Below are 14,485 nucleotides of genomic sequence, written 5' to 3'. Positions count from 1 at the left end.
TACACCGCAGGGTGCTCTAGGGACCGACTGTGCCCCGTGTTCGGGAACACTAACTAGACTTCGTGTACTAGTCCCTCGGGCCAATCAGTCTATCTGTCCCACCCGTTTACCGAACCGGACCTTCCCAGGCTCACTCCGGCCTATTCAGCTTGTTTTTTTCTAGTGTACCCTCCTGGTGGGGACAAGACTCTTGGGTCCAGCTTTATACTCGTAAGTGAAGGAGCACTAGAAACTCTTTGGTGTTCTGTCCTATTGCAGAGCCTTTTAATTTCTTCGGGTACCCGTTTCAGGTATTTGATAAGGATATTATATATACATGGTGTGTGTGTGTGTGTGTGTGTGTGTGTGTGTGTGTGTGTGTCACACACACACACAGAGAGAGAGAGAGAGAGAGAGAGAGAGAGAGAGAGAGAGAGAGAGAGAGAGAGAGAGAGACATCCCCCCAAGGAGAATCATTTTGGAATCTGGAAACACATCTTAACTACTGTAGGATGTAGGATAGTGAAAAGGTAACACAGAGCTTTAAATTCTCCACAGGTGACAGATGTCAGCTCACAAGCTTTAGCCATCACGGGAAGGTAGAGAAGATGAAGTGGCTGGCGAAGGTGAGGAATGAAGGGTGGTGAGTGGAGAGCAAGGTTCCTTGGGGGCCGACCTGGGACCCTGGGACTTCTAACAGCTGAGGACCGCAACATAGCAAGTGTCATGCATCAGGTAGGTAGGGAGGGAGCCTCCTCCACTAATCTTGTCTAGAGAAGAATCAAAGCCCCACCGATTTTTGATGTTAGAACCTTGTTGAGCAAAGGACTTTGCAAACGCCTTTGGAGATGGGGCACTTCGCTGAAACAAAGATCCTTGGTAGAGGCAGGGCAAACTTCAGGATCTCATTTGTTGCAAACACCCTACTTGGAACTTGAAGTTTCACTTGAAAGGACAAAATTATTTCTCATCTCGACCTTCTTAATCAGTGGGGACAGTGCAGCTCTCAAAGAGAGAGCTGTGTGCATCACCATTCACAGCTAGAGAGGACCTTCTCCCAGCTGAGAGAAGAATTAGCCCCAGAAATCCATCTCCACCCCTGCTCTAGTAACCTTCGTTTCCTTTGGGTCATTCTGTGTTAGAAGCAATCCCAAAATCAGTCTCTCTTGATTTACTGTGCCCTGGGGCAGAAGAAGTCTCCAGAAACCTTGAGAATGGAGCTACACCAGAGTTGATTTATATGGGGGTCATTGCTATTTCTGGGCATCTCCATGTGTTTGTATCTATGCATCCAATAAGAGACCTGCATTTCTACTTTACAATGTGTGAAAACAATATAGCTTAAACCCTCTGCAGCGAAGTCCATTTATGTGGCAATATTGTGTTTACTGTGGGAGCACCTGCCCTGCTGCCCTACTGTTACACCATGGTTCAGGTGCATCTCTCCAGAACCGCAGCAGACCTCTACGCCTGGCATCAGGTGTAGGTAAGAATAAATGCCTCCGCCTCCCTCCCTAAGCCAGCAGCTGCTGGGCTGCAAGTTGAGATCCCAAGAATTGCCAACCTCCATGACAGCTCGTTTTGTTGTTGTTTTTGTTTGTTTGTTTGTTTTTTCAAAGATTGTAGTAAGAGGAAGAAAGAGCAGCCAGGGGATAAAACACTTCCCTGGGAATTCCTTCCATCGACCAAGGGTCTTTTTCTAAACAGTCTCTTAAGTAGGACTCCTTTTCAACATAATCTTCCCTTCTTCCTTTCCTAGGTTCTTCAGAAAGATTACCTTTTTAGACTATATTTCTTTAGACATCATCCATCTGCCACCCAAGAAACTATCTGGTTAATCTTCAATTTTAGTTAAAAAGTAGAAATAAGTGGTTGCTCCTGGATCTAAGAACAGGAAAGAAAGGGACTGCAAGGAATCCTTAAGGCTTTCTGAAAAAAGTAACTGCCTTCAGTCTCAACTACTATCTTCCTCAGAATAACTTGTGGCTCTGACAATCCCAGGTCCAATACAGTAGCATTTTGATCCAAGGAAGCTGCAGGCACCCTACATCCATCTTGGGGGTGCTCTCTCCAGAGGGTTAGAGGACTGGAAGAACTGAACCATCCGACATGGTCAACAGGCTTTGGGACAATTTAATATCAGGCATGAAAAATATGTAAATAACAAAGTAGTAATTAAAGAAAACCAGAATCACTAGAAACTTGTTTTCACATATTTTATAGCTAAGAAAGACTGTTATTTGGGGATGAATATTGGAGAAGGCACTAGAACCTTTAGTTGCTTAAGATCTGAGAGTCTCTGAGTGGTCCATGTCTGAGGGCCAGCTCTTGGGCACCAGCCTCATTTTATCACATACCTTTTCCACTGGCAAAGGGCCTCCCAGTGGCTGCTGCCCTGCATCAGAAGCAGAGAAGGTGTGAAAAGAACAACCCCTGGGAGATCTTGCTTCACTGAAGGCTGGACTCTCACAGGGGAATCACTACAGTGGACAAAATGGATGCAGAGCAAGAAAGATGTTCAAAGGCAGATTTGCCTCAGAAGTGTCAAAAGAAAATGTGGAGGACTGAGTAGAAGGAGAATGAAGAATGGCCTAAGGGAGGCATGTCTAGTGGTCTGACACCTGCACCCCCACACACACCCCCAATCCCCCCATCAAAATGATCTGAAATTTACACTGAAAGAACAGATGGACAATGAGTATCCTCTTGCTCGAGGACGGCATTTCCGGGGTGTTCATATGCTGCACTACATGGTATTATGTCCATCTCCTTAAGTTGAAGATCTACATAAAATGAAGAATGCACTTGCTGTTTGCCAGCAACTTCCTTGAACTGTTGAGAAGACATTGGGAGAAGCAAAGCTAAGGAAAACCCATTGCTACTCCTGTGAGTCAACTGCTGCTTTCATGTGATAGGACAGCTGGCCATTGTTTTCTTCTTCAACGTACGCATGTGATCATGTAGTATAAAGAAAGGAAGGTGATGTCCGTTTTATGCATGTTCTTCTGAACAGATGTGCTTAATACTAAACCAGTGTTCAAATATTTGTAATAGAATGCTAGATTAAGGTTTTATTTTTCAAAAAACAAGTTCAGTTTGACAGAACAGAGACCAAGTTATTGTCAAACATAAAAATAGGAGTTGAATCGCTTCTTTTTAGATGGATCTTTCACATTGACTTGGCCATATGGACACTGAAAAAGAAGGACAACAAATTATTATTGAACTATTTAACACTCTTGTGGGAACATACATTTCCCCTGGTGGGAAGAAAAGGGGGCTGTTAGCCATGTTTTAGGTCATTTGATCTACCATGTCTTAGGTACTAAACAACACAACGGGAACTTCAGTAAATAAACCCTAAATTAGGGTCCAAGAACCATTTCCTAAGTACATCCTTCCAACCTCAAGAATTTTACTGTCAAACCCCCATTCTTACAAAATCCATGGGTCCTACATTTATGCAAAGCTCTTATGCATTTGATTAGGAACAGCTCATGGCATAGGTCAGAGTATCCATAAAAGTGAAGACTGACTCTTAAAACACTGTCTACAGTTCATATGTGTATTTGGTGTCTAGCCTTTAATTAGAAAGTGGGCTAGTGAAAGGAAATGACATCTTCTTGCAGGAAAAACATACAAAGTATTCTGTAAATAGTTGTTATCTGTTTATAATCTTAACCAAGTAACAATATACCTCAGTGGTATGCCTCCCAATAGAAAAGAAATGCTCTGATTTCTTCTTTGCTCAGAACAGAGGAAGGAATAGTTCACTCACTTTGACCATTAAACATGGGCATGTATCTCCCAAAATAGGCATACTCAGATCTGCAGCAGTAACTTTGGAGTAAGGTAGCTTCCCAGTTCCTTTAAATATCAACTAGAAGGAAGCCGAGAAGGAAGTGTGGAGGAGAAAAGGGAGGGAGGAGGAGAGAGAGAGAGAGAGAGAGAGAGAGAGAGAGAGAGAGAGAGAGAGAGAGAGGATATAAACTACAAGAGATTAAGCACTGGAGAGCTGCCCCAGGAAAGGAGGCTGTGAAGCAGGCAGTAGAATGCAAGGGGAGGAAGTCTCATCATTTGAAAGAGAGCCATGTCTCAGCGATGGGCAAATTTCTATTTCTTAAGATAGCAATATTTCTAGGATTTGGTCTGCAACATTTTTGTTTGCTTGTTTTCCTTCCTGCCCTCTGCGTTTGCCTAGTGAATACAACTTCTTTCAGATTTCATGAAAGCTGAGCTCCCCTGAATTTCCAGTCTGAGCATTTGGAGGAGCTGATGCTTGCAGTGAAACCGTACGAAATTCCATTAACTTTAAAGGTCCTGTGTTGGCACTAACAGCTTCATTGTCCTTTGCTGAAACAGCTTGTGAAAAGCACACTCTAGGTCTATTTAGCTTTTTTATTTGACTTGTTGTTCAAATAATAGGTATTTATGAAGTTACAGAAGCTCAGCAAACTGCTTGGGTAATTTGAGAATTGTTACTCACGTGTCTGCAGGCAGAACCACAGCAAGCACCTCTCTGCAAGTGGGCCAGCCTTGTGAACACCACATAGCCAGTAGCTGGGTCCACATAGCTGAGCTGGCCAGCCTGCAGAGTAATAAAACAATGTCTTAATCTTTGTTAATGTTCATCATATCTCCCTAATAATAGTTTTAGTCCAAAAATACTGTAAAAATAAAAAAAAGAACAATATTAAATTTCTTCCCCAGTAATTGTAGTGGCACTTGCAATTAAGGATGCATTTCAGCATTATATACAATCTAACTATATGTGGTTAGAGGAAAAAACACACACAGTTTGAGTAAAATGAGAAGCTGATGGGAAAACAAGAAGTCCTCTGTATGCAATAACTACGTAGCCACCGCTCTGATATTTTTCATTCTGCTTCTGGGCAACAAGCTCAGTAACAGGTGATTTAGATGATTTTAAGAGCTTAAGAGGCTGAAAATGAACTTCACTCAGGAGTTGCAGTTACAATTTCAGTACTCACAATATGTGGATAATGATTTAAATTCACAGAAAAGGCGCTAATCAAACCCAAACAGCCCTTGCAGAAAAGCATTACCTTTGCTATTATTAAACACTTTCTATGCCTTCACGATGTGTTACTCCACTGCATGGGCCACATTCATCTCCTCTCCTCCCTAGCTCCCAGTATTGTTAGTTCCAGTCTTGACTGGAAAAAGTATTGTTTTGCCACATTAACACTTACTGGTTTAACAAGCTTGACCAAAAGCAATTTCCAGTATATGACTTCAAATGTCAGGGAAGCATTTTCCACCTACATACAGGTATCACTTTAATAATGTTTCTTAGCCTCCAGATTTTACAGAGGGAACTTCCCTATGAGCATTTATGGAACACTTTCACCTTTAGTAACTTCAATGTATCACTCTTGCAGATAGACTCTCATTAACATATGCGTGAAGGCAGCAGGTCTTCAGGCATACATTTTCCTCTTTTCTTTTCTTTTCTTTTTTTTTTTTTTTTTTTTTTTTTGAGACAGGGTCTCACTATATGGTCTTGCCTGGCCTGGAACTCTATGTAGTCCAGGCTGGCCACAAGCTCACAGCAGCATGTTGGATGAACAGTGTGTACCAGTATTACCAGCTATGGCATACATTTTTTAGTCTTGAACAACTTCAGCTGTTAGGTGTCGTATTTAATGACATCACTTATTATTGGTTGACAATTAGACCAACTTATTTTGGTTCAAGTCTAGGTTCACTCTAAGGCATCCCCACACAGATAGACCATGACACTAAGAATCCAGTAAGTCTCAATGATGCTCTCAAGGGCTTCCCAAATCCTTGGGGCCCTATGACACTAGGTGCACTCAACACTATTTTAGAATGACTATCGGGACCTCACTTCCTTTTCTTTTCTCTTCCCCATCTCCACAAAGCTTATGTTTGAAGGCCTGGAAGGCAAATAAAAACACTGCAAAGTCTTCAGGAGCCTTCACTTTTCTTAGCTTCTGTGTGCTTTCTGGGGACAATTATCTGGCAAGCCACCAGGCTGCTCCTACACGGATGCTCTCCTGTTCTCCATGTGGATATGGTGCAACTCTGAGTTTGTGGCCAACTATACACACTTCATTTGTCCACATTAAATGAACCTCAGATAATGATGGCAACAAAGACGAGGCGAATGTGCCAACGGTTTGACTGGAGAGCAAGACATCCACAGAAAGCAACACGTCCAGTGATGATGTCCTCAGCAGCAGGAGAAAGCTCAGAGGGCTATCTGCCTTGAGGCACGGAAAAGTACTCTTGCTTGGGAGCTCTGGTGTGCGGAAAAGAGAAATATCATGCTCGTTTTGGGGTTTACTTATGGTCTCCTGGACAGTCATGTAACCAGTGAAACTCACATTGATGAAAATGTAGTGGGTTCCCTAGTGAAAGGAAGTTCCTTTCTTTTCCCCGTGTTGGGTGAACCAGTCTTTACATGCCACTGTTGTTTGTTCTGAAGACTTGGTTAGACTTCTGGGTTTTATCCACCATACTTACATGGTGACTAGTGGAAACAAACTGCATGTGTTATATTTAAAATAAGAGTATAAGCAAGAATAATCACATGCTGCCAATAATCTCTTGATGAATCTTTATTTACTTTCAACACCTGAAAGGGTCAGTGGATTCTCAGGGCGTACTGTTGTCAAGGAAGGGATGTCAACCTTAGGAAACCGTGGAAGTTTTCCTCTCTACTCTGTGGTTCAAGGCAACCTAAATAACACTGGTCTTACAAAGTACTAGCCACACAGAGAGCTTAATATGCAGGTTTATTACAAATCATTTTTATATCATTATAGGACTTAAAATAGAAAAATGCTATCTTCATATTCTTGCAGTCTGAGTTGTCAGGAAACTGCGGGGAGATAAGGTTGGATATTAGTGGTAACAACCAGTTATTAAATCCACAAACCAGAAGAAAAGGTTATTCGAGAATGCCTAGGAAAAAATGCAAACTTGCCCGATAGTAATCTCCTCTACTCACTTGGACTGGAGGCAAAGGATGAGAGAGGACATAGCGCAAAAATGTAAAGCGTCTGTCTCATGTTTTCATTATTAAAGTCACTGGATGGCAGGCTGCTCAAGTTATCGTGCACAGGCAGCGTGTCTGTACAACATGCTGCTCAGTCCTCCCATCTTCAGTTCCTTAACAACCCTTTTCCCCACCCAACACACTCACACACTGGAGGGCACACACACACACACCTGAGATAAGCCTTTACCTGGGTCATTGAACAGGGCACACACACACACACACACACACATATACACACACCGAGACAAGCCTTTAGCTGGGACATTGAACAGAGCACACACGCGCACACACACACACACTTCAGAAACCGAGTCCCACTCTCAGGGCAGACCCCTCTGTCCGGAACGCAAGTGTGCGGCCAGGTTTCTCGCGGGGCCCTCCCAGCGGACGCCCGAAGCCGACCCGCCCCAGGCCGGAGGCCCCGGACCGACAACTCCAGCACCTCCGCCCGGGGCCGCCTCGGGGGCTAGGGGCCGAGCACGCGCAGGCGCAGAGGCGGCGGGGCAGGCCGGCGCGGGCCTCACCGCGCAGGCGGCCCGGTGCAGCCCGACGATGTGCAGTTCAGCCGCCGTTAACTCTTGGCTCGCCGGATGCTTCGGCTCTCCTTCGGGCGTTCCCTGCGAGCTTGGAGGGGAGCCGCTGCAGCCTCCTTCGGAAGCCGAGAGGAGGGCTGAGCTCAGCTGCTGTCGGAAGCCTTCAGCCCAAGGCGGTGGCCTCCCGAGCACCGCGCGGGCCAGCGCCGGGAGCCCGCAGGCCGCCATGGCGCCGCCACGGTGGAAGGCGGAGCGGGGCCGGGGTGGGGCGGGGCGAGGCGGAGAGGGGGCGGGGCCGGATAGCGGGGCGGGGCAAAGCCAGGGGGCGGGGCGGAGAGAGGAGGCGAGCCCTGTTCGGTGAAGGCCGGGCTGTCCCTGGGTCTCCAGTTTCCTCTACTTGGCCCCTTTGCAGAGGAAAACATGAACCTGAAGACTGGAAGAAGGTGCCCTCTCCCGTTCTCTGTTCTTAAATTCTCTGTTTTTCTTCTGAGATAAAGGGCGAGCATTTTAATTTCCCGTCAGGCTAGCTCATAGTCAGCATAATCGTAATTGTTTAAAATAAATAAATAAAGGGAGCCTTGTTACTAAGCACCTTCAGCCCGTGTGGAAAAGGCTGCGTGTTTGCTGGTCATGTGTGGAGGGAATAAAGCTGGAAGCACAAACCTGGTGACTTGGTTAGTTGGCCCACTCTAGAATGAAAGTTAAGGAAAAGCCTCATACGAAGAAAAGGTGCTGTTTTCACGTAGGGAGGTTTTCGGGAAGGAAAAAAAAAACCAAACCTAAAATCCTGTCTGAAAGACAAAGTTACATCCGTACTCCCACAAAGTTAATTTGGGAGTTAGCACGAGCCCAAGAGATAATTTCATGTGTTAATTAAATTTAACACCACCCCCAGCCCTTGACCCCACAGCCTGAGTTTCAAGAGAAGGAGTGTTGAGGAGTTTTGTTAGTGATCTTCAGTATAAAGAACCAAGGACAAGAGTTGATCCTTGGTAGCTAAAGTGGGTTAGTTGGACTGGGAAAAGGTGTCTAAGCCACTACAGACCATACCAATTCCTTTTTACAATGTCTACATTTGCTGTGTAACCCTGAAATCACAATTTGATGCTGTTAGTCACAGATTGAAGCAGCTCTATTGGTACATTTTCAGTCTCAGTGAATTAATAAATTGGAATCCTGTGTTCAAATGTTTCGTTTATATTGGAGTAATATATTTGAGATTTGGAGACTGCCCCGAGTTCTGAGAGACCCTAAGGAAAATTGGAAAGATGGGTCCAAAGTTAAACTCATCTGAAATGAGTATCATTAAACATGAAAATTTAAGTATAAGTGCCATTTCATCCCCAACCAACATCTCAAAAATGAATTTATCGGCTCAGCTTTATTGCACTGCTATTTAAAATTAAGGATCGTATTACGATCAACCCATGTGAGTCTATTAAATAGTTAACAGAATTTATTAAAATATAGATTGAGGAAATGCACTCACAAATATAGAACGGAGTAGACAGCTGAAGTCGTCCTCTGATCTGACCTGGAGCGAATCCACCTCGCAGGCAGGAGCAGGGAGAAGGGGCATATGACCCTTCTCTCTTGCCTTATAAGATGTCACATACAATGGCAGGAAGCACCACCTCCTTCAGACCCTATAAGGTCATGGGGGGAGCAAATACCACTACGGGATTGTAATGTCCACATGATATCAACTCAAAGGATGGGGACCACATTTTACAGAAATGACATTGAGAAGACCAGGTTGAAATAGAAACTGCAAAGAGTCATCCTGTCTAGGAAGAATAACTGTTACATACACCTTCCGGTTCAAAGAGAGAAGTGTCTAGAGAATGACTGAACAGGAGAGATCCCCGTAGTAGCATAATAGCTCTTCATGCTGACCGTGAAGTTTGCACAGACTTACATGTGGGAAGATAGCATAGAACTATACACACAGTATTCCAATATCACATTTCTGTTTTTCGTATTGTAGTGCATGTAAGATGTAAGCTTTGGATGAAACTGGATGGAGGGTATATATAGAACCTCTCTAATGTATTTCCAACTCATGAATCTAAAATTATTTAAAAATTAGAACAGTAATAAATTAGATAAATAATTGTTTCCAGATTACTGAATACACAGAACCTTTCTTCATTATCTCCTTTGTTCCAATTTTAACAGTCACCTTGATGCAGGTATGATGGTGCGTACCTATAATCCTTTGCTCAGGAGGTGAGCATGAGGATTATGAATTTGTGGCCAGCCTGGGCTATATACTGAGTTCCAGTCATAAGAAGATCCAGTCTAAGGAAAAAAAAAATCATCCTAGTTAGTCAACGCCTATGGGCATGCAAGCTGAGGATGTTCTTTGTGTCATTTACATCTTACCACTGTTTTCATTCTTACGGATGCATCTTTAAAAAATAATCAAACTTGAAAATGTAATTAGAAGAGATGAGAAAATATCTCACTACTAATAATTCCCAGGTACTTTGGTAGTTTAATTATGACATCATTTACATATGGAGTAAATATCTGCCTTTTTGCCATTTTCATTTGGTCTTCTGTATCATATCAAGTTACCTTTCCTTGCACCTCTTATTTTAAAAGCCCTTGCTGGCCTTGAGTTTTAGTGTGGTGTAGTGTTTTTCTGTGTCTTGGCAGCCACTCCCAAATAACAATCCAGAGACTTAATATTAATTATAAATGCTCAGCCAATAGCTCAGGCTTGTCTTCAGCCAGCTCTTATAACTTAAACCAACCCATTTCTATTCATCTATGTGCTACCCTGAGGCTCATTTGCCTCATCTATGAACTTTCCATGTTGCTTCTTCCCCATCTAACTCGTGATTCCCTAAGACTCGGCCCTTCTCCCCAGCATTCTCTTTGCCCCAAAATCCTGCCTAGCAATTGGCTCATCAGCTTTTTATTAACAATGAGAGAAATACATATTCATACATATTTACAATGAACAAAGTTTTTTTTCCACAGCATTTTAGCTCATTCTTGTGTATGTTCATTTTTTTTCAGATTCCCTTCGTTCACAGTAGGCAAAACTGTATGAAAATGAGATCATCACGTCCAACCTCAGAAGGTGGATGTGAATTTTGAATGAGAATGATCCCCATAGTTTCATATGTTGGAGTATTTGGTACCCAGTTGGTGGAACTATTTGGGAAAGAGTAGGTAGGATGTGTGGTCTTGTTGGAGGAGGTATGAAACTAGAGGTGGGCTTTGAGATTTAGAGAGCCCACATCATTCCCAATTAGCCCTCTCCCTCTCTGTTCCTCATGCTTATGGATCAAATGTAAATTCTCAGTTATTGCTCCAGAGTCATGCCTGCCTGTCTGATGCCATGCTCCACATCATGACGATCATAGACTATAACTCAAAAACCGTGAGCCACCAAGTTCAACACATTCTTTTATAAGTTGCCTTGGTCATGGTGTTTTGTCATGATTCTAGAAAAGTAGAGGAAGTTCTTATTTTACTATGAAGCTATTATAGCTGAATTTTCAAGCAACATGATATTAGGTAGATTATATAACTCTTCCCCAAATTTGGGGTGTTTATGTTGGCATTAAGCATGCTTGTCATGTTCAAGGGTAGGTTTCAGGGAAATATATTCCCTTAGAATTCATTTAAATTAATTTGTTTGTTTGTTGTTGTTTGAGAAAGGGTTTCTCTGTGTATCCTGGCTGTCCTGGATCTCACTCTGTAGACCAGGCTGACCTCAAACTCACAGAGATCCACCTACCTCTGCTTCCTGAGTGCTGGGAATAAAAGTGTGTGCCACCATTACCCAGCCTACATTAATTTTTAAATAGGTGTGTTAGGACTCTGGGTTGCAAGATTACACACACACACACACACACACACACACACACACATACATACATCATACAACTCAGACTGGTTAGAATAAAAGGACTGTGTTTATACAGATATCCATGAAGCATAACTGGATTTAGCATTTGATGAATTAACCAGAGCATGGCTTTCTCTATTTTCTGCTTCAGTGCTAATTCACTTTCGACACAGGCTCTTTTCTTGTTGGTGGAAAGTGGCTGCAAACAGATCCTAGGGTATCACAGATTTTCATCTTGTCTTACAAAGAAAAGCAGACCTTGCAGTGAAGCTCTAGGTCAAGAGATGCTCCGGCCTCCTAGAAGTTTTAGTAGTCATCATCCGTTGTGGGATAATTTGATCTCACTCTGACACTCCCGAGACTACTAATAAAGTTTACTTTGACTCAGAGGGTGGAGCTAGCTACTAGCTGACCAAACTTAGCCTTGGAGATTTTGGAGGACCAAGGACATGACACAGGAAGTAGTAGGGAGGGGCTTAGAAAGTTCCCAGCCCTTTTTGGATCAAGGAAGGAGAGAAAGAGGAGGTCACTGGTCACTTCTCTGCCATTTCTCTGATCATTCAGGATCTTACCCCAGTATCTGACTCCCAAGTTTTTATTGATAAAGAATAATTAGATAAATGCTTCAGTTTTCAGTGTAAATCTCCTTGCTTCAGGTTTCCAGATGGTTTTTCAAATGGCATTTAATATTAGTTGTCTCTCCCTCTGTCCCCTCCATTACTCTTCCCTCTGGCCCTATTTAATATGAAAGGAATCTAAATAGAGTCACCAAATAATAGGGAAGACAATGACCCAACCAGACACTTTATGCTACCAAGCAAAACCTCCACTGCCAGGAATGGATTACATTTTATTGAATAGTTGTTAAAGAGGATCCCATGGAACCCCTTAAACATCACAAACTATTTAAAGAGCTATTCTTTTGTCTCCTGATGGTAAGGCCCTATTGCTGAAGATAATACTTACTGTCTTTGAACACAGAAATCAGTCTGGTACTTAACTAAAAGCTTCACCCCTACTGACTAGTGATCATGGTACTGGAAGTCACTCTGCATGCTACCATAGGAGAAACATCCTGTGATCTACAAGAGCAACCTGCCTGCAATATATACTGGTGTAATAGTGTCACAAATGTTATGGGAGTAAGCAACCGCATTCTGATTGAATTTAAGGCCAACTCCATGAGATGGAACCCATCCCTTATGTTGCTAAAGTGGCCGAGAACCTGAGATTAGATATATCATGGGACAGGGATGGGGGGACCTAATACTATTATTCTGCTAAAGGAACATAACAATAAAATTACTCCTAATGACATACTGCTAAAGCCATAGATCATTGCCTTGCTCAGCCCACATCAGAGAAGCTTCTTCTTGCAGTAGATGGAAATTTATACAGAGAACCACAACTGGACAATGTGAAGAGAACGAAAGACTTCAAAGCATTCAGCCCTAAATGGGATCAAACCCCTTCCATCAAGGCTCAGGAATCCATACAGAAGAGGAGGTAGAAAGATTGTAAGAGCCAGAGGTAATAGATTACTCCAAGCATATAGTGTCTTCCAGAAACAGCAGACTTATAGACACGTGAACTCACAGAGACTGTGTCAGCATGCACAAGGCTTGAATAGATCAGGCCAGATGGAGTTCCAGCTCCGTAAGGGGGAAGCAAACATGGGGTCCCACCCCCTACCAAGAAACTATCTGCAACTGATACCCACGGTCAAAGGGAAAATCTTTTTTTTTTTTTTTGGAGAGTCACTGTGTCTATCAGTTTATCAACCACACTCCAGGGGAGACCTCATATCCAGGAGTAGTTGACCAAGACAAAATGAACTCAGTAGTATTTTTGTGGACTTTTTATTTGCTTTGGCTTTAAAAAAAAATCTCATTAGTTGTTAGCCTGTTTGTTTTTGGTTTTAATTTTTATGGGGGTATCTTGTTTCTTGTGTTTTTGTTTTGAGAGAGAGGGGCATAAAGTTAGGTGTGTAGGGAGGTGGGGAGGATCTGAGGGAAGGGAAACATGGTCAAAATACACTGTATGAAAAAAAAACTTTTTTTTTTAAAAAAATCCTTGCTTCATAAGAAAAGCACCAGAGCCTCCGATCATAGGCAGTAAGGCAGTTTATTTTACAAAGGTGTAAAATAAAAAACTGGTGTTGACTCAGAAAGGCAGGCATGCTGACTGTGTGCAGAGGACGGTTGGACAGTGTAATGAATGAAGCAAGCCTCCTTCCTGCCTCTCCTCTCTGGCTGGGGGTTGGGGAGGGCAGTCCTATAGACCATCTATGTCCTCCTTGCCCCTCTTTTACTTACCTTTGTCATTTTCTCAGGAAAACACTCTACATGGGCTTCATCTCTCCATTTTACATCCTTCTGATTTTCAAGCTTATCAGGTGTGTGACCCTGTAGGCAAGACTTTTAGCTTTTGAGGGCGGTAAGTTTAGCAGAGTTTGGGTAGGTTGGGTGTAGCTAGACTATTAGGGTTCAGTAAGGGTCTAGTATTTTCTGGCTTGAGGCACCTCTGAAAATGACCCATCAGATTTTATTTCGTACAACCAGCATCATGTTCATTCTTTAATTAGTCTTAAGGAGAACAGGTTATACTTAACCAATCAAGGTTAATCTAAACCTTCCTGTGGGTAACCCTCCTATCCCTGTCTGAAAGTGGACTTTATTAGCTGGGTGGTGGTTACACAGGCTTTAATCCCAGCACTCGGGAGGCAGAGGCAGGCGGATCTCTGTGAGTTCAAGGCTAACCTGGTCTACAGAGTGAGATCCAGAACAGCCAGGGCTGTTACACAGAGAAACCATGTCTTGAAAAACCAAAAACAAAAAGTGGACTTTATTAATGCTGAGGGCACAGTCAAGAAATATCCACTATGGTGTGATTTCCAAAAGCAAAATAAATTCATCAGCCCACCCACTGATTTCAATGTTTAAATTTTCATCTTAAAAGTTGTCTTGGGATCCCTTTCCTCCTACTGGGTTGCCTCGTCCAGTCTTGAGGTGAGGGTTTGTGCCGGGTCTTATTTTATCATGTCCTGCCATGTTGGGTTGA

At 43.0% G+C, this 14,485-nt stretch overlaps 1 protein-coding gene across 1 annotated transcript; it reads right to left on the bottom strand.

Annotated features, from left to right (window-relative positions):
* Positions 1–3,023: 3,023 nt before the first annotated feature.
* Positions 3,024–7,825, bottom strand: C15H1orf53 (chromosome 15 C1orf53 homolog). Its single transcript, XM_059280473.1, has 3 exons — positions 7,552–7,825; positions 4,466–4,567; positions 3,024–3,173 (listed from the first exon to the last, which is right to left on the bottom strand). Exons 1-3 carry the CDS (start codon positions 7,786–7,788, stop codon positions 3,102–3,104), a joined length of 411 nt encoding a protein of 136 aa, XP_059136456.1. The 5' UTR covers positions 7,789–7,825; the 3' UTR covers positions 3,024–3,101.
* Positions 7,826–14,485: the final 6,660 nt, after the last annotated feature.

This window comes from Peromyscus eremicus, chromosome 15, assembly GCF_949786415.1.
Source record: "Peromyscus eremicus chromosome 15, PerEre_H2_v1, whole genome shotgun sequence".
Lineage (NCBI taxonomy): Eukaryota > Metazoa > Chordata > Mammalia > Rodentia > Cricetidae > Peromyscus > Peromyscus eremicus.
This window is presented reverse-complemented; position numbering and strand designations above follow the sequence as displayed.

Coding starts and splice junctions, on each gene's coding strand:
- C15H1orf53 (XM_059280473.1), bottom strand. CDS start 7,788: ATGGCGGCCTGCGGGCTCCCGGCGCTGGCCCGCGCGGTGCTCGGGAGG. Junction 4,568..7,551: donor TGCACCGGGCCGCCTGCGCG/GTGAGGCCCGCG, acceptor ATTACTCTGCAG/GCTGGCCAGCTCAGCTATGT. Junction 3,174..4,465: donor GTGGTTCTGCCTGCAGACAC/GTGAGTAACAAT, acceptor CTTCTTTTTCAG/TGTCCATATGGCCAAGTCAA.